At 45.5% G+C, this 19,646-nt stretch overlaps 2 protein-coding genes across 7 annotated transcripts in view; both read left to right on the top strand.

The window, feature by feature from the left end:
• The window catches only part of SMARCAL1 (SWI/SNF related, matrix associated, actin dependent regulator of chromatin, subfamily a like 1), a 39,743-nt gene extending 31,268 nt beyond the window's left edge, over window positions 1-8,475 (top strand). For 3 of the 6 annotated variants that reach the window (XM_050899647.1, XM_050899645.1, XM_050899646.1), the window contains 6 exons: window positions 442-512; window positions 2,746-2,848; window positions 4,558-4,740; window positions 5,245-5,345; window positions 6,891-6,987; window positions 7,376-8,475. In XM_050899647.1, coding sequence (XP_050755604.1) covers window positions 442-512; window positions 2,746-2,848; window positions 4,558-4,740; window positions 5,245-5,345; window positions 6,891-6,987; window positions 7,376-7,582 — 762 coding nt within the window. In that variant the 3' untranslated portion in view covers window positions 7,583-8,475. Of the gene's footprint in view, window positions 1-441; window positions 513-2,745; window positions 2,849-4,557; window positions 4,741-4,884; window positions 6,584-6,890; window positions 6,988-7,375 lie in introns of those variants that run through there. The other 3 variants (XR_007766722.1, XM_050899648.1, XM_050899649.1) reach the window with 3 other exon arrangements.
• Window positions 8,476-12,524: 4,049 nt separating this feature from the next.
• RPL37A (ribosomal protein L37a) lies at window positions 12,525-16,068 on the top strand. The gene is made up of 4 exons (XM_050899659.1): window positions 12,525-12,585; window positions 13,252-13,380; window positions 14,594-14,676; window positions 15,922-16,068. The coding sequence occupies exons 1-4, from the start codon at window positions 12,583-12,585 to the stop codon at window positions 15,983-15,985; spliced, it is 279 nt and encodes a 92-aa protein (XP_050755616.1). The 5' UTR covers window positions 12,525-12,582; the 3' UTR covers window positions 15,986-16,068.
• The last annotated feature ends 3,578 nt before the right edge of the window (window positions 16,069-19,646 follow it).

The raw sequence follows: 19,646 nt of genomic DNA, 5'->3' as shown, positions 1-19,646 counted from the left end.
TGTTGTGAACACAGCAGTAGCCAAAAATGTGAAGAGAGTATTTTTGCTTTTTTTGTTTTGTTTTTCTTGTATGGACAGCAAACGCATGTTCTAGGCTCCTAGGTTGCTAATACAGTTCTGTAAGAACTTAGGAGTTTTTCCTTGCCATTTTAGTTGGGAAATGCTTCCTCAACTAAAACTACATTTGTGATATGCTTGTCATCCAGCTTGTAGGAGTTGAGTAGGAGGCAGGAAGGGAGGTGTCAGAAATAGGAGTGTGTATCTGCCATACCCAGTAGTGAGTAGGAGCCTTCCCCCTCCAGTCCCCTTTTGTTGTGCATTTTTAGGCTGATTTTTTTCCTAGCAAAGTGTTTATTGGCAACAGCAGACATCCCAGATCTGTAAGCAAGAAGGAGAAAAGGCATTTCTGAGACTCACATTTATTTATCTTTCTCTCTGCAGAAACAACAGGAGAAGGAAGCGCTTCTCCTTTTCTACAGCAGAACGGCCGAAGCTAAAATCCACTCAGTCGTGTAAGCTGCATGTCAATGCTTCATTCTTGCCTAGTAAAATGTGTTTTTCTGCTGAGAACAGGAAAACGGTGCCTTAGAGATAACAGTGCAGGGACATGAAGCATAGCCTCAAGCCAGCTTAGAAAAAATTGATTTTAATTACAATGCACTAAACACTTTCTTCTCTTGGAGTTCCTAGGCTGAATAGGTCTTCTGATTTCATTCCAGATATGGATCTAAACTGTCATTTGAACCACCTAAAATTACTTGGGTTTTGGGACTTGTTTAAAGCTCCCTGGTCCAGACCCTATTTCAGTTTAAGGAGTGGGGGACTAATGAAACTAAAAGTATCAACAGAATTTGAGAAAACAGATGCTGCAGTCCTGTTGCAGCAGGAACCCTGAGCCAAAAAGCTTACGAGATGGACTGAGCTTTAGTTGTAGCGTGCTCTAAGGATGTCACAGCCCCTACTGAAGTTCTTGGCTCTTCCACAGAGCTCACATAGGACCTCAGTAGCAAAAGTTTTCTATCATAGGTGTGCTTTCAACTCTGTCTTCCCTAGGAATAATTTCCTTCTGTGACTTTCCGTGCCCTTTCATCCTTAGCCTTTCTGCTGGGACTGCAAAGGAGTTGCTTTAGGTCATATAGCATGACTTTTTAATAAGTAGTATGCTAATTACATGAAAACAGTTTACTTTTCTGCAGCTCTCTGAATGTAAGGACCAGCTTGTGCACTGTGTGATTTCACAGTCTCAGACCTTGCTGCAGAATTTGCCTGTTTGGCACAGAACTGCACTTCAGAGTCCCAGTGCTCATTTCTGTAGAAGAGTTTATTCCTTTTATGTTAGCGAACAGTTAGAAGACTTTCTTCCTTTTATTTCAGTTGCAAGTGTGAACTGAATGTAAAACCATGAAGTGCTATTTACTTGACTCTCTGGTAGGAACTAGTCCATTTTTTTCTGGGGTTTAGTAGCATTTAAAATACCACTTATTATAAGCTGCTAATGTACAGTACCATCTAGCTAATAGTGCTGTCCTGTGATCATCAGCACCTCCCATGTCTCACCCTTGATAACTGTCTTCCATTGCTTCCATTGAAATGACTAGCCATTTGTTAAATGGAATATGAGAATATGGGAATGAGATATAAAATTGTAATGTGTTGGCATCTGCTTGCTACACTGAATGTTCACTTTGATATTTGTTTTAAAATCCAGTAATCCCACTTCTCTCCCAGATTTCTTTGTTAAATGATGATGTCACGTAATTGGGATCTGAACGTCACGAACCCTGGGAGCTGTCTGCAAAGCGCTGATAATCTTAATACAGCGCTGGAAATCCTGCTTGGTTTCTGGCAGTTGCTGCTGACCTAAGCTGTGTTGTATGTAGCAGAGAACTTGGTATTCCTGATCTTTGCAACAACTTAGCTATTCCAAAGAAAAGATGACATTTGTATCATATGTTCTGATGGCTGTTGCTATACTTAATTACAAATTTTAGGATTATAGGTGTTTTTCAGGCTCCAGTTGACCTGATTGTAACACAGGTTACTACATAGAAATGGGTTCTGTAGCGCTGCTATTAGTCCATGGCAAAAGCCAGATGTTTTCATTTAATTAACACTGTTTAACTGCATTTAAAAGGAGTCTTGTTACTTTTCATTGGTCATTAGCCTATATGCATATGGCTAATTCCTAGAAATAGCTGATGTATTTAGATTGTTAAGCTGTAGTAAATTGTCAGTGTGAACCCTTGCAAGAAAACCTACTTTTAGGATACTCTGATCCATGCTTTTAGACACCTTTTCTTCTAAAATAAAAACAATCCTAAGTAAACATAGGAAGGATAATTGTATACAGGTTATCTTAGTGTATTGTGATTGTGCAAAAGTTAGAAATACAGAAGGGTGAATGAGATCATCAAATAACTATAGATGACTTCCAGTTGATTGGTCTGGGATGTCATGTTTCAAGTAGGATACAATAAATTGATTCTCAGTGATACCCAAGTATAAATGTAGGCAGCTGTCCAGCTGCGGTGAAGAAAAATGAGTGGATTTTCCTGCAATGTCTTTTTTAATCTGTAGGAGACTTGACTTGCTACTTGCATTTTACTGCAACTTTTTTATGCTAGCCCATTTCCTAGTTTCTGTGTATAGATGAGCAGTATCTTTAAAATTTTTTGTGAGCAAAGCCTGTATTCTCTCAGCACATAATTGTATGGAGTTTTGGGTTTTTTTTCCTCTTTCATGTAGAGAATACATCCTGGAGTTACTGGAAAGTGGGAATGATAAATTCCTGGTGTTTGCTCATCACAAGATAGTGCTGGATGCAATAGTTGCAGAGCTGGAGAAGAGAGTAAGTAATTGACTGAGTCGTCTTAACTTTATCACTATTCCAACTTCAAAGCTGTTTAAGAGCTCCCCAGAGTTATAGCCAGTCAGATATTTTATGAAAGTTAGTGGCAGAGATAATTTTTACTTGCTGTGCTTCTGAACGTGCCCTTCACCGAGGGAGCTGAGCTGTCAGGGTGAATGCCTCACAGGATGCACTTTGTATTAGCAGAATGGCTTTTGTTGTATTTAATGTTTTTTAATCTCCATCGTCTGCCTTGGAGCTTGTGAATTCTTGGAGGAGTGTTACCATGTGTGGCCATCTCTGCTTTGTCCTCAAGGCTTTACTCAGAGAGGGAGAATGTAACAACCCAAGTCCAGCTATGGCTGCCTTCCTTTATCTCTGTAGTACTCTTACATTTCTGAACTAGCTGTAGGGAGACTTGATAGACCTGCCAGTCATCTTTCTGTCTTCAAAAATGTTTGGCTAGTTACTCATGTGAGACTTCCATGGATGCCCCTAAAGAGTTCTGGGTCATGCTGGGGTAGTGTGAAGGATGGCTTGAGTTAATATTCCAAACTATAAACTACAGTGGCAGTGGTGACTTTGCTGCCTCTGTGGCAGCATCCTCCAGTAGAGCAAGGAGTTTGGACACTGAAGAGTTATGGCCCTGCATCACCGGAGTTTGTCATGCCTCTCCTGAGCCTACCACCAAGTGTCGTGGTTTAACCCCAGCTGGTAACTAGGCACCACACAGCCGCTCGCTCACTCCCCCTGCATCAGAATGGAGGAGAGAATTGGAAGAGTAAAAGTGAGAAAACTCGTGGGTTGAGATAAAGACAATTTAATAAGTAAAGCAGAAGCCACGCAAGCAAGCAAAGCAAAAACAAGGAATTCATTCACTGCTTCCCATCGGCAGGCAGGTGTTCAGCCATCTCCAGGAAAGCAGGGCTCCATCATGTGTAACGGTTACTTGAGAAGACAAATGCCATCACTCTGAATGTCCCCCCTTCCTTCTTCTTCCCCCAGCTTTATATGCTGAGCGTGACATCATATGGTACGGAATATCCCTTTGGTCAGTTGGGGTCAGCTGTCCCAGCTGTGTCCCCTCCCAACTTCTTGTGCACCCCCAGCCTCCTCGCTGGTGGGGTGGTGTGAGAAGCAGAAAAGGCCTTGACTCTGTGTCAGCACTGCTCAGCAATAATGAAAACATCCCTGTATTATCAACACTGTTTTCAGCACAAATCCAAAACATAGCCCCATACCAGCTACCATGAAGAAAATTAACTCTATCCCTGCCAAAACCAGCACACAGAGCAACTTCAGATGTGTAGGATCCCATCTCCTCCCATTGCAAACAGGGGAAGACTTGGGGAGGCTGTAGCAGCTGTAACATCAGCACACAGTGTTCAGCTTCGTATTAAGCCCATTGCCTTTCCACTGTACTTGAGTTGCCAGTTTGTTGCTGTCCTTCCTGTTACTCAGAACTGGTGGGAAAGCAATCGATATAAGAGCAAGCCGTGCGTTGTGAACAAAGGGGAGGTACATTACATGCTGAGCTACAGTGCCTCTGCCTTAAAGATAAGGAAAGGTCTTAAAAATACAGCTGTTGTCTTTTTACTTTCCTGGTTCTGCCATGGGGAAGGGAAACAGAATCCACTAAAACATGGAAGGAGGATACAGGAAAGGGGACACAAGGCCTCTAAAAAGTATCTTCTTCTCACTTTTCACAGCATGTTGAATACATTCGCATTGATGGCTCCACACCTTCAGCTGAGCGGCAGTCTCTGTGCCAGAAGTTCCAGTTCTCAGAGAAGCAGGTTGTGGCCGTCCTGTCCCTCACTGCCGCAAACATGGGCCTGACATTGTCTGCTGCGGACCTGGTGGTGTTTGCAGAGCTCTTCTGGAACCCGGGGGTATGCGTCCTGGAGGGGACAGGGGTTGGATGCTCCCTGGAGAGCAGAAACATAGGTGCTTAGGAGGAGATGTAATGGGCAGGGGACCTTCTCGAGGGTTTTTCTCTTTCTTTCTCTGATGGCTACTTGTCTGTGCACCCCCAGGTTGAACCAGTGAGGCTGGTTACACAGCTTGCTGGCTGGAGAAGATGGCGTGAAAGGGAAACATGCTCCTGTTTCTTAATTTGACAGAACTCTCAGCCGCTCACCCAGCCAAGACCTGAAGGGGTCCATCATCAGTGCTGACCCTCTACTTTTGAAAAATGCTCAGTGCCTTTTGGGAACCTGGTGCACCAGATTACTTCTTGGCTTAGTCTGTATTTGAGGATGCAGGTGTTAACAGGATCCAGATGAGAAATAGTTGCTAAGCACAAGAAACGAGATCTCCCTGTTCTCTGGTGCTTACGCTATTTCTTAGATGTTGCAGTTCTCACTTTATTTTCTGTGTCATGTTTTTACGTAAAGGTTTTGATCCAAGCAGAAGATCGGGCACATCGAATTGGACAGACCAGCTCTGTTAATGTTCACTACCTGGTGGCTAAAGGCACAGCAGATGACTACTTATGGTAGGAAGTGAGAAAGACACTTTGGTTCTCCTGCCACCTGGTTTCACTGTTTGATACATATGTGATGTAAGGTGCTTAATGTTAGTGCTGATTTCCACAGTCGGTGAGGGGAGGAGCAATAACTGGCAATCAGGGCTGCTGTGAGCTGGTGACATGGCCTGGCCACAGTGGACATAACTAAGTGGATGATGAGCAGGAGGAATAAAAGTAGTTATCTGACAAAGAAAGGGCTGTTGAGAGAAAATCGGAGAGAGGTGATGCATCTGAAACCTTCACAGCCTCTGTATAAGGAGAAGGAATTGTCTTAGATACAGCCCAGAACATTTGTGTGCTGGGGTACTGTAAAGTGCCGAGTACTTGCAAGCAAAGTCAACAGACACTGGAGATGGTTCAATGTATTGTGCATCAGGTCTGAGGAGCAATCTGGCTGCTGAGTGCTTGGACAGGGAGCTGTGGAGGAGAACTGCACTGTTGCTTTCCTCTTGCTCTTCAGTGAGCCCTTTGGATGGATTAAAAAAGTGCTACTGACCCACCTCTGGAGAGTTGTGGTCTGAGCCTTTTTGGCTGCAGTGAGAGCTATCAGTGGACACTGGTCCTTAGGGCTGGGGAATCTGACATCCTGGGGAAGGGGAGGATCTGAAGAATCCTTAGTGCTGCAAGGGAACTGACCTGCAAATGATGCAAAGAAATTACCCACCAGCTGGTTCATTTAAAGTCCAAAATTACATCTTTATTACCTTGTTTAAAGGAACAAATGAACTAAGTGAACTTGTGCAGTTCCCAGAATATCATGATGGCAAATAATTATAACCCTACAATGCAGGGATCTGGAAACAGATGCATCGCCCACGTTTCATGGAAAGTTAATGACAGTAATTCTGCCTTTATTTGTGAAATGCTGTCCGTTCAGTCATTAATGCTTAATGGGAAGGAAATATGGCTCTTCAAAGAAGGACAGTGGCATCCTTTTTAAAGGCGAGAAAAAGAACAAGATGACAAGGCTATTTGGTAAATGCATTTATTGTGCTGTGGCCTTTGCTTCTTTCAAAGTGTCCAGTCTGCAGGTGCAGTTGGGACCTCTTGGGCCAGTGATGGATTCTTCCTCCTGCAGTACATCGGGAGATGACATGCTGATGTGTCTGTTGATGGGGATTACCATTGCTTGCCTTGGAGACTGAACACATAGGCTATTGGGACTCCCTTTAGCTGCATCTTCTTGTTCTGACTTCATACCATTGGTATTGCCTCAGTCAACTAGTTTTCGTATTGGATATGTGTGTTCTCCAAATATTTATAGCCTGAAATCCTCTTCTTGTTACTTATTTAAATTGGATTGATACTTATTTGAATTGGATTGATTAATATCCCAAGACAGCATACAGTCGTCATAAACAAGAGCAGGACAAATTAAGGAACTAACAAGCTTTGGTAGAAAAGCCATCTTTATACCCCATTATATCTTTTTTTTATCTACACATAGTAAATGACACAATGTCCTTGCATAATATTTTCTTCCTTTCAGTAATGTCTGTTTATCTCTCCTAGGCCAATGATTCAAGAGAAAATCAAAGTGCTGGGGGAAGCTGGTCTTTCAGAAACCAATTTCTCCAAAACAGCTGAATCCACTAATTACCATCCTAAGGTAATTGACCCAAAAGAATATGGATGGTCCCTGGGAGAGGCTGAATGGGCTGTGGCTTGTGTACATCTAGATTGTCAGGTGATTGGCAGGCTGACCTTACACCTGTTCTGCCTTTAATGCCACAGACCAGATTCTCAAATTCCTCCCAGGATCCATGCCTTGACTTGGACTCTCCACAGAGAGTTGCCAAACCTGCTGCATGCAAGGAGCCATGATAGCCTCCATAGCATATATATGTCTCCGAGATATATATGTATATATGAGATAGATATATCATATGATATATACACACATGTGCACTGTCTTGGGGGGATTGCCCTCTGATTGTTGCTCACTTTGTTTTTATATGACAATGTGTATGCAGATTCTGTTTGTTCTAATTTCTCAGCCAGATCCAAAGCAGAAGACCATCTATGACCTTTTCCAGAGGACCTTCTCTGAGAGCAGAGATGACACTGATGAAGTTTTGCTTTTGGAGGCAGCTGATGCTTGCTGTGAGTTTGACTCTGGCAGTGCCTTGCAAGATACAGGAGGAGAGACATGTTCAGTGAGTCCCCCCAAAAAGCGGCGTATTGAGGAGTTTTTTAAAGTGTAATGGTGACAGCAAAAGACAAGGTGGCCAAGAGATTTTTTTTTAATTAAAAAAGAGAAAACAAAAGCAATCAAGTATTATTTTTTCAGTTTTCAGAAATAAAAGACTTTAAGTTTTTTGTATCTCTAGTGCGTTTCGTCAAAGGATGCGAAGGCAATCTGACAGTGTGACAGATGAGCAGCGCACACCTGGCAGCCTGCAGGTTTTGCAGTCCTGGTTTTGCTGATAACTGAGTGGCCGTGGGCAAGTAGCATGCTGCTTTGTTTCAGCACGTCAGCTTCCACAGTTGTTTTGTTTAAAAAGCAGATAATGGTTGTCTGTCCACAAGGCAGAACTGTTGTGAAAACAAACTTCTCAGCAGCTGCAGAGTGCTTTTGACAATCAGTCTTCCATCTCCAAGAATTTTAGTCTCTATTTATACGTGTCAGTTCACTGACAAAATTTGGTCCTTACTTGGGTTGCTCACAAACTGGCTCTCTGGTATTCAGTTTGACAGTGAGGAGAAAAGATCCAGACAGATCTTGATGTTTTGTGGAGGTGGGGGAGAGGAGGGAGAGCCCCAGATTTTTGTCTGTGCAAAGCAGTCAGTACCTTGAAACTAAGTAGTATATAACTGTCTGCCAAGAGGTGTGTATTGCCTGTTAGGCACATATCTGCCTGAGCACACTGATCTCTGGCCTCGTCTGCTAAATCTTAGGACCTGCTCCATGGCACGTGCTTCTGGTGTCAGTGGAGGGTGAAGCTTGTGCTGACTGCCAGGGATTAAGCCTGGCTGCTCAGGAAGGGGGTGTGTGTGTGTTTTCTTCAAGACTCGAGACTCATTTCCACAGATGAGTGAGGAGAGGGGGACATGTGTGGACTTTTGCTCTTGTTTTGTAAGAAACCAATTCTGGACTGAGCTCTTTAAATAAAAAGTTGTTTTAAGTTGTGGTTCCCAAGCTTTTGGTACTTTTTCTATTTTAGAATTTCATCTCCCACTTGGACCTTAAGCTTGAGAAATATGTGATGCAGTGGAAATACTAGTGTTTTTTTTAAATATTTACAATGGCTGAAAGATAGGTCTTTTGGGGGACACTTCCTTTTGTGCTTTCTAAAATGCATCAACTGTCAAAAGGGAAACTCCCATGATACTTTGCTTATAGATGAATCAACAGCTACTTCCATAAGACGTTTAGGCTGGTACCCTAGGACCTGTTATTTGCTCCCATTACAGCTCTGTGCAGGTTACACATGCCAAAAGCAGCACTGTTGCTTGATGCAATGATTAAAATGCCTGTTTTCGATTTGTGATAGTCTCCATCACGCTCTCAGCCCTGTGAGCTGGGAGACCTGAACTCCCAGCCTCGGTGCCGCCTGACCAAACCCGCTCTTTGGTTCCTTTCAGGAGCTTGTGACACAGTCACTGTCCCTTGGGCATGGCCTGATTCCACTTCACGGCGGTGATGCCTCTGCAAAAACTCTAGAGGCCACTTCTGATGTGGGCTTGATGTAAAGGCAAATGGCTCTGTTTATCACAGCTGGTCTTTTCAGGCATCTCTACATGGTCGTCTTAAATTTTTTTTGTGCGTTATTGCCAGTGCAGTGTAGCATGATCCCAAGTTAGTCTTTCATGCTTCTGGTCTTAGTACTAGAAGATACTTGGAAATGGGCTAGTGTTAAGCAAATGTGACCAGGGAGTACAGGAGAAGATATAATTTCACAGGGGTACCAGTTAGCTATGTTTTACAGCCATAATCTGTAGAGAGGAGTGGGGGGAAAAGCAAACTGAAGGCTTACATTTAGCTTCTGGAGGCCAGGAGCTCACATGCTGTGCAGGCAGCATGCTTGGCTGTGTGCAGATACCAGACACTGACAGAAAGACCTCTCTTCCATGGTCAAGGAGGAAAGTTTGTGCTACGAGATCAACCTGATAATAACTGGGATATTTTTTCCTGCATCGAAGGGTTTGATTATCTCATTTTCAGCAAGTGTCATCATGGAAATGCCCTACAGTTTGTGTGTGCAGTTGCGCTGGGTGGAGACTTGCTTTTCCTTCATGACTGCAGAAGGTGCTTTGGTGTGTGTGCACAAGTGAAGAGGAGTAGGACCGAGGATCGTGTGACTGGCCAACTGGAGGAAATGCTTTATCTCTGGATTTGAGACCGAGAGCTAAACATCATTTCTCTTGCTCCAACAGCTGGCCAGGAGATAAATACACACTTTTCGACATCTTTAAATGTGTTTCTTCTTGAACACAGCGTATTTCATCTGTTTCTAGGACACGTGATCTTTCTACTTGCGGAGAGGGTTGTTCTGAGTAAGGGGTGAGAAATGTTGCTGTCTGCCTACTGAAAAAAAATATGGAAGACATTATTTGTATACCCATATTGTCATCTCCTATAGGAGTAATTCTCTTCCTCCTCATAAAGCTACAGCTGCTTAAAAACAGTATTTTTGTGAAATCTGCTGAAAGTACCCTTAGAGAATTCTGCTTCTGATAAACTGGATTTATCCTATCCATATATTGATAAATCCCAGCCCTGTTAGAGGAATGCTAGATGTACTCTTTCTTTGTTAGGACCCATAAAATCTTAGCTGGTTTGCAAAGAGTTACAAAGGCTCTTCAAGTACACTTGAGGTTCACTTTATCCTTACTAGATGAAAAAGGGGAAAAGGACCTTGCAGGAAAGTGCTTTTAGTCATTACATCAAGGGATTGGAAAGACTGTGCAGGCCTTAGCCCAATTACACCATTAGTCTGTCATTGATACGATGAGGAGGTGGCTGGGAAGCTGCCAGCAGGCTCAGACAGGATCTCCAAGGCTTGCTGATGAGAATTTGTACAAGGTAGCGTGCGGGTTGCCAGTGAGACCCACAGGGAGGCTCAGGAACACACAGTGCTCTTGGGGACTCTTACACCTGCCCATCGAAGATGGTATAGCTGTAACTTTTTGGCATTATCTAAAGCCCAGTAAAGGGAAGGACCCCTCTTACTGGATCTTAGAGCATCTTACTGTGACTGGATGCCTGCTTGTACACCTGCGTCTGTGCTCTCACCCATGTTAGAGAAAGGCATGTTTTCAGGAAGGATGCCAAACCAGGAACAACAGGTAAAAATACCTGAACAATGAAATGGAGCCGTTCAAACTATGTCTTCAGCACATGAAGCTGGCCAGCCTGGGGCATGCAGAAGAGGTCAAGGTGGTGGACTGTTGAGGCAAGGCTTTTGGAGCTGCGCTGGCCTGTCTGCATGCGTCCATCTTCTCAGTCACTTGGAAACATAGGTTTATTTTGGCAGTGCTGGGAATGGCTGTCATCTGAGGGGGCTGGGTTTGGTTGTTGGCAGAGCTGTCTGTAATACTGGGAGATGAAGGATGTGATCACGCGCTGTACTCTCACAGCGAACTTTAACTCTGTAGATACAGACTGGAGTATAGCAGTAGATCCTCTGTCCTGAATGTGTTGGCTGACAATTTTTTTTTTTAACCAAATAGTCACAGAGCAGCCAAAGGAACTTTTTATTTTCTTCTTTCTTTCTTTTTTTAAATACATTGGTATCAAAGATGTATCCTGTGAGTCATCATTATGATAAGCATCTGAAAAGGGCAAATATATTCCTAGGATATATCAAATGAGATTTTGACTCCACAGAGGGAGATATAAATACCATTGCCTTAAGCCCCACTGAGCCCTCATCTGGAACAGGGCTCTGGCCCACCAGCTCCCAGGAGGACCTGCTCGGATGGGAGGAGAGCTTGGAGGGATGGCCGGGGAACAGGGAGCCTGGCATGACAGAGGGAATTAAAAATGTGAGTGTTCAAACCCTGAAAGCAAGAGCCAAGAGGGGATGTGGCGTCTGTCCGTCAGCAGCACCTCTGAAAGTACGGACCCCAGCCAGGGAAAGGCTAACATAGTGGCAGGGTATGCTCTAGTCGTTAATTCCCTATTAATTAAATAGACTGCAAATCAAGAGGAGGGCTGTTGTGGGTCAAGGCAGCCGGGGTGGGCATGGGGCTGTCCCGGGAGGAAAAGCACCTGTGAAAAGTACCCGGGGATGGTTTCTCCGGGTGGGCTGGGCAGCCCCGGCTCCCTCCTGGTGGGAGGGGATGAGCTGCAGCCGGCTCTGCGCGTTAAAAAGCTCTCTGGCTAACCGGATTACATTTCTTAATGGAGGTTAATGGGTTGTTAATCCCATTACGAGCATTGCAGCTCAGCGGCCTTGGTACAGGTTTCGCTCGCCCAGGCCGGGTCCAAGCGGTGCAGGAGCCCTCCCGGGTCCTGGCCCCGCGCTTTGGTGCTGGTGGCGGAGGTAGCTCCGGTGTCCGGGGGCACCGTCTGGGTGTCGGGAGTCCACCTCCGTGGTGGCTTTTATGGCTGCTTGTCTCAACACCGGATGACCCCAAGGAAATTGGATAGATGCCGTGGTTGCACCTGATCAGGTTATCTTCAAACCTCTGGGTTTAGGGCTGGTGTGTTTTAAGACTAGAATTCATCCTCATTGATTTATATATGTGTATAGTACTTTTTTTTTACCCCTTCCGCAGCTCCAGTCTGGTTTGCTGTTCCTTTTTTAATTCTGACATCTACCTACTACTTATTCTCTTTAAAAATGAGGTGAGAGAATGTAGCTGCTCCATCTCCTTTCCTGGTGCGACTTCCTTGGGTGGAAATCCAGGAATCTGAGCTCGCGCGCTACATCTCCCGTCAGTGCTGCTGGGGCTGAGGTACAGCTTGGGTTTCACATTGATACACGGTGTTTTCTGAGCGATGCATCTTCCAACATCAAGCTGCAACTGCGTTCCGGTTTGTGTGCTTTAGGCTTCAGATAAACCTATTGTCGTGGGACAAATGTACAGAATATACAGCGCGACCATAGAGCTACGCACCACCACTGTGCAGACAGACCCACGCCGAGTCCCATCTGCTCCACTCTCTGTCTCCTCTCTCGTCACTTCCGGCGGCGACGGCTCATACTGCGCCTGCGCAGGTGAGGTTTCTCTCTCACTGTCGGCGCCGAGCAGGAATATGGTGAGTGGGGCTGCGGCGCCGCGGCCCATCCGCCGCCATCCGCCCCGGGGCTGCCGCGCTGGGGCCGCGGGGCACGGCGGGGAGCAGTGCGGAGCCCGCTGCGGACGGGGCGCGGACCGGGAGGGTCTGCGGGCCGGGACCCTGTGTGAGCTCTGCCCCCGAGCAGGCCCCGTCCCCGCACTGGGCTGCGAGAGGGGCTCGCTCCCGCCTGGGTGGCCTGTGGGAGACAGCCCGAGTGAGGGGAATGGCAGGCCGAGGCGGGGGTGGTGGGGAGGCGCTGGAAGACCGAATAGGCATCCCAGGAGGAGGCCGGGCCCGGGTTCACAGCGGACTGCGCGGTAAGGAGGTGGCGGTGCCTGGTGGGCGGCTCCGCTGGCTGCAGCGTTTCGTGTGAGAGCGGGCTGGCGCTGAGGAAGGACGCGCTTGGCTGCCGGACGGCGGCCCTCGGCCCGAAGTGCCCCGGCAGAAGCTGGGAGACTGCGGCAGCGTGAGCCTCTCGCCGTTTCATAACTAATGCTCTGTTTACAACGTCAGGGAGAGGCGTTGGTCGGCTGCAGCGCCGCTTTGGAGTGGTGAGCGCTTCGCTGTTGTGTCAGGAGAGGGGAGCAGCCGAGGGGAAGGCGATCTCAGTAAAGTTGAAGCTTGTTCTGGTTTGCCTCCCAACAGGCTAAGCGCACCAAGAAGGTTGGTATTGTGGGTAAATATGGTACCCGTTACGGTGCGTCCCTTAGGAAAATGGTGAAGAAGATTGAAATTAGCCAGCATGCCAAGTATACCTGCTCCTTCTGTGGCAAGGTGAGAGACCTCTTTCCCTAAAAATAACTTTGTTATTGATGCTAGAAATGCAATTTGATGCTTCAGTAATTTTTTTACTGAAGAGATCATTTGACTAGTTTTGGGACAGTGATTAGTTTATTGTGAGCTTTAAGCCACTGTGAGAATCCCTTATAAAATAAAAAGAGTTGGTAGACATTTCACATGCACGTTTAGTGGTAGTTAAATGAAAACAAACATAAATTATATTTCATTACACAAAATAGTGAGAAATGCTGCCATACTATATGTTTTAGGTATCTAATAAAAAGACCTGACAGAATTAAAACAACACACTTGTTATCCTGATAATTAAGGCATGACTTAGGCTTTTTTTTTTCCTCTTTTTTTCCCTTCAGTAACTTTACAGCTTGCTTGGAGGAGGAAGAGAGCTTGCTTTTACCACTTAAAAATTTTGATTGCAGTTGCTTACTTATATTTGTGTGCTGTATAACTCTGGATGGGGAAGAATTTCTGATAAGAAGTAATCTGCTCATGTACATAATCAAAATTCACTCTTAAATCTGATTTTTGACAGTTTGAGAAGCCCATCAGCTTGTGCTTTGCCCAGATAATTTTTATTGATATCTGTAAAGTAGCTATCTTTAAGTGGCTGGAAATTCAAAAAATTTCCATCTGTTTTTTTTATATTTAGTGTCTTTCTCATGTGAAGTGAGAATGTTGATAACCCCATTTGCAGAGCTGCCTAAATCCAATATAGGTCTAGGCAAACCCGTTGTCATGTTTGCAAGGTGATGGAGAGTTGCCCAGGTGAAGGGAGTTCAGTACCCACCACTCACTCTTCAGGTGCTATTCAAAGAGGGTCCTGTTTAGAGCAATCTTGGGATGTCCAGGGAGCACCAATAACAGCGGTGTTACGTTGGTCATCAAACTAGGTGACAATATCAGTTATTATGACCAATGTAACTCCTTACTATTTTTCTCCTTCAAAAAGAGCTGAATTTTTGATGATGTGCTTAGAAATGACCCACTTTGTATCTGAATGAAAAAGTGTTTCAGAAGGACTTTCTCTGTTCTGAAGAATCTGAATAAAAACATTCCCTGATCCTTTCCTGTCTTAGCTAGGCTTATAGGTAATGCTGCGGTGTGATGCTAAAGTCCTCGCCTGAAGTTTGTTGTTTGGCTTTTTCAGCTGTTGGAGAGTGCTTTTTTTTTTTTTTTCCTTTTATTACAGACCAAAATGAAGAGGAAGGCTGTGGGTATCTGGCACTGTGGATCCTGCATGAAGACAGTTGCTGGTGGTGCCTGGACTTACAAGTAAGGAAATGAAGACGCTCCTATCAGCATTTATTCTCACCTAGCTGAGGCATAATGCAGCTTTTAATTTTTTATTTTAATTTACTAACCATTAAGTAGATCTGTCTTGAGTTAGTGATATGTGGGCATTTTTTTGCCTGCGTTGTTAAAATTTGATTGGAATGGATCAAATTGGATTTGATTGCTATTTTTTTAAGTATCTGTTGTGCAGCTTCTGAGAATATTGCATTTTATCCGTCATATTACTGCTGCTGGTTTTGGTGGGTCCTTCCAAAATTTCTTTATGTGTCTGGGCTTTATCAAAGCAGGTTTTTTTATTCTTCAAAAATGCAAGCTCTGCATCTTTTCCCAAACTTCAAATAAAGAAATTGAAACATCTGCAAATGCTGGAACAAATATTTTTGTTTAAGTACTCTTTGTGCCTTGGCTGTAGTAGCATTTCTTACTGGAGATGTGAACTACAGTTGTTGCTTGTACGAGGTATTACATACAGTTGGGCCAGTTTTTTGGTGATGTTGGAAGAAAAGGAGCAGAGAGAATGGCTGGTTCATCCAGCCGTCTCAGGGTGGAATCATCTGTATGGATGACACCTGACAGATCTCCCTCCGAGCTATTCTAAAAAGAGCTTCAACAGCTTCTAATAAATTATGCCTCTGACCTGGGGATTATTTTTCCTTCCTTGATTCTTTTGGCTGTATGAAAATCTTCATTGTGTGAGGGAACTTTTACCTCTTCATTCAAAGCCTGAGCAGCATTTTTTTTGTGGTTACTACCCCAGCCTTTTCAGTTCAGAGACACAGCTACAACTGGCAAAACCAGGTTTACTCCAAGAAAAACAATTTCCATGTTTTGCTTTTGTTTTAAAAGCATTGGATCATTATAATCCTTATTGTGATGGTGCCCTTGCTTACTCCCTTTCTTTACTCTCCTTCCCCCCCCCCAGTTCTGGTAGAAGACACTGTTGCCCCACGCATAACAGTCGCTAGGAATCTGAGCCCACGCGCTTGTGCATGTAGTCGATGCATGACTGGGTAATTTGGGTTGAGATGTAGCTTGTGAAGTTGTGTGTGCTTCTGTAGACAAAGGCCTACGCTTTGTTGTCATGAAAGTCAAAGTGGAGTTAGTCTCCTGTTGACAATGCGATCAAACGATAGCTATTTCAAATGACTAGTGCTTTCTCAAAAAAATAACACTGGCACGGGTTGTTCTACTGCCGAGTGCAAATGACTCTGCTTCTTCTTCCAGTACCACCTCTGCAGTGACAGTCAAATCTGCGATCAGAAGACTGAAGGAATTGAAAGACCAGTAGAAGCTACTTCCTGTTCTCCTTGTGAAACATCCTTTTTTTTCCACTGTCAAGATCTGTCCTTTTAATAAAAAGGTGATAATGGAGTGGAATCATGTTCGTCTTTCTGCAAAAAGTCCTGTCTCTCTTGCTGTCTGTGGTGGGTTGACCCTGGCTGGATGCCAGGTGCCCACCAAAGCTGCTCTGTCACTCCCCTCCTCAGCTGGACAGGGATGAGAAAATATAACAAAAGGCTCGTGGGTTGAGGTAAGGACAGGGAGATCACTCACCAATTACCATCATGGGCAAAACAGACTCGACTTGGGGAAATTAGTTTAATTTATTGCCAATCAAATCAGAGTAGGATAATGAGAAAATAAAACCAAATCTTAAAAAACACCTTCCCCCCCACCCCTCCCTTCTTCCTGGGCTTAACTTCACTCCCAATTTTCTCTGCTTCCTCCCCCCAGCAGCACAGGGAGACGGGGAACGGGGGTTGCGGTCAGTTCATCACATGTTTCTGCTGCTCCTTCCTCCTCAGGGCAAGAAGTCCTCACACTCTCTGTGCTCCAGCGTGGGGTCCCTCCCACAGGAGACAGTCCTCCATGAACTTCACCAATGTGAGTCCTTCCCACGGGCTGCAGTTCTTCACGAACTGCTCCAGGGTGGGTCCCTTCCACAGGGTGCAGTCCTTCAGGAACAGACTGCTCCAGCGTGGGTCCCCCGTGGGGTCACAAGTCCTGCCAGCAAACCTGCTTCAGCATGGGCTCCTCTTTCCACGGGGCCACGGGTCCGCAGGTCCTGCCAGGAGCCTGCTCCAGCGTGGGCTTCCCACAGGGTCACAGCCTCCTTTGGGCATCCACCTGCTCTGGTGTGGGGTCCTCCATGGGCTGCAGGTGGATATCTGCTCCACCGTGGACCTCCATGGGCTGCAGGGGGACAGCCTGCCTCACCACGGTCTTCCCCAGGGGCTGCAGGGGAATCTCTGCTCTGGCGCCTGGAGCACCTCCTCCCCCTCCTTCTTCACTGACCTTGGTGTCTGCAGAGTTGTTCCTCTCACATCTTCTCACTCCTCTCTCCGGCTCCAACTGCTGCTACACAGTAGCTTTTCCCACTTCTTAAATATGTTATCCCAGAGGCACTACCACTGTTGCTGATTGGCTCAGCCTTGGCCAGTGGCGGGTCCGTCTTGGAGCCGGCTGGCATTGGCTCTGTCGGACACAGGGGAATCTTCTAGCAGCTTCTCACAGAAGCCACCCCTGTAGCCCCCCTGCTACCAAAACCTTGCCATGCAAAACCAATGCACTGTACTGTATTTATAGGTATAACTATGGAGTCATTAGTAGTGCTATCCAGTAGTTCAGTGGCTCTTGTTGCTGGTGAATCCATTAAAAACCACTTTTCCTTTCGAGTTAATTGCATACTTTGTTGCTTGAATGCGATGAGGTGAATCTGACAAAGCTTAAATAGCTTGAAGAAGCCTGGCTCATCTTGATGTGTCCTTCAAGTCTGTGCCTTGAGGAATAGCATAGAGCTCCATGAGTGGAGGAAGGGACGGATGTAAGGGGGGAGGAGAGAACATGGAAGACATCACTGCCTCTTCCCATTTGCCTTTGAGGAGGGCTCAGGGGAGTAAGGTGAGTGCTGCAAGATGGAGAGAAAGAGAGCATCGTGACTGGCTTGGGGCCAGAGATCGGAACGGTAAAAGAGCAGCTATCATCCTCTGTTGCTGGCTAGTGCTGCTGATTTTCCAGCGCCAGCTACAGACGATTGCTTCCTACAGCCCGTAGTGTGTTCTGTTGTCTGCAGATCTCCAGGTTAGTCCACCTGAACGCGCTCTATGGCTTGCTCTTCCTAGGTCTGATAGTAGGCTCCCATGTGTGTATGTTCAGGTTGCCTAATCCATACTGTTGCAACAAATTTTCATGTTGAGCCAACTCCTGGGACATTCAGTCTTGGAGGAAAAGCTGCTGCTTGAGTTAATAATTGCCTCTAAATTATCCCTTTAGACTGTCAAGCTTAAGATGCTGGAACATTTTTTTATGGTCTGTTTGTTAGGTGAGTTTCAATTTGGTTTGAGGTTTGATTTTTGTCTGGGTTTTTTGGTGACTGCAGCACCTCTCCTGTCCTTAACAATGCAGGTCAGAAAACATGAGTCTTGATAATAAACTTGATAGCTGCTGGAGGAAAAATAGTAAGCAGGTAGAACAGTGGTTGCTTGCTCTTGCTCCAACTTAAGCTTTAAATGGATTTGGGTGGTGATGAGCTACAGCAATAATGTCATTAATGAGCCTGACATCTTTGAAAGATAGATTCAAAACTGGACCTAAGTAGGAACCTTTTCCCAGGCTGCAAAAAGTCTGTGGCTCGGAAGTTTGACTGCAGTGTCCCTGAACCTGTTTCCTAAACTTTTTTTTTTTTTTTTTCCCATTCAGTGCTCTAAACTTCCCTTACTGAAGTAAATTCATGTATTCAGGTATCCAGTGTCATTCATACCAACCTGCATATCCTTCATGTCACCTCCCAACAGTGATGAGGGTTATTCCCTGGGACTCAGACAATCTGCTTTCTGGGAGAGAGATCACTGCACATTTCTCTGTTGACACACCTTGTTGTGCCTGTAGTGCAGGGTGAAAGAGTTGTGTGACAGGCTTGAAGTGGAGGTGGCAGTGGGTGACTCCCCTTAGAAGCAATGGCTCATTTTTGTATATGTAGATGAATACCATCATGGCCTTCTGCACATGTGTCTTCTGTTATAGCAGGGTTATGAAGGAAACCTGTGGGTTCAAGAAACTCTTAGCTCAACTCTGTCTCATTTTTGCTGCTGCTTTTCTTACATGACATGCCCACAGCAGCTTTCTCTAGGTACTTGCCAGACCTCCCAGCTAAGTCCTGGGCACTGCTATTGCTGGTCCTGGTTCACGCTAACCAGCTTTCTTGGGATGCCATCTCCAAGCTGCCTTGAACTTTCTTTTCAGTTAAGATGTTTCTGCTCCCTTGAGGATGCCTTGCATACTGGTGTGTGGATAGCTGGAACAGCTCAAGGAGCCAGCTTTTCTCCTGCTGGCTGCTGCTCCCACTGAAGATAGGGTGAATGGTGCATGGGGATGGCTTATGCTACTGTGAGGATCTCTCTGCTGCCTGAAAAACAGCTGCTGACCTGCCTCAGGGAGTTAATATTAAGGGGCACTGCCTCTGACTTTGGCTTACCTTCCTATGTAGGTTTATGAAGTGCTGTGGTCCAGGAGCTGCTTTGCGGGTAACTGAGCCATCCTTTAGGGAAATCTCAGCGAGAAGGAAGGGTTGGGGAGCTGGTATAGACTGGATGTCCAGAAACAGCTCTGTGTCCTGCTTGGACCTCCAGGAAAAGGGGTGAAGCAGATGGGGGCAGCTGCTTCAGTTGCCAGCTCACATGGAGATGAGCGAGCTCAGGAGGTATTGGCCACGCATCTGTGCATCACCTTGGGAGAGCGCTTTTGAAAAGGTTTCTGAGCAATGATAACACTTCTTAAACTGCATCAAAATAAAGACAACTTCCATTATGCTGAAGGTGTCTTCATGTGAGTCCTTTTGTTGGGAAACTGATGAAACCACATGAGCACTGATTACTTTGCTTGCTACTTCATCGTGTGAAAGCCTTTGTTGGTAAAACACGCGATGTGCCTGGGGGGAGGTTTCTCTGGTG

Source organism: Gymnogyps californianus, chromosome 7, assembly GCF_018139145.2.
Source record: "Gymnogyps californianus isolate 813 chromosome 7, ASM1813914v2, whole genome shotgun sequence".
In the NCBI taxonomy this organism is placed as follows: Eukaryota; Metazoa; Chordata; class Aves; order Accipitriformes; family Cathartidae; genus Gymnogyps; species Gymnogyps californianus.
This window is presented reverse-complemented; position numbering and strand designations above follow the sequence as displayed.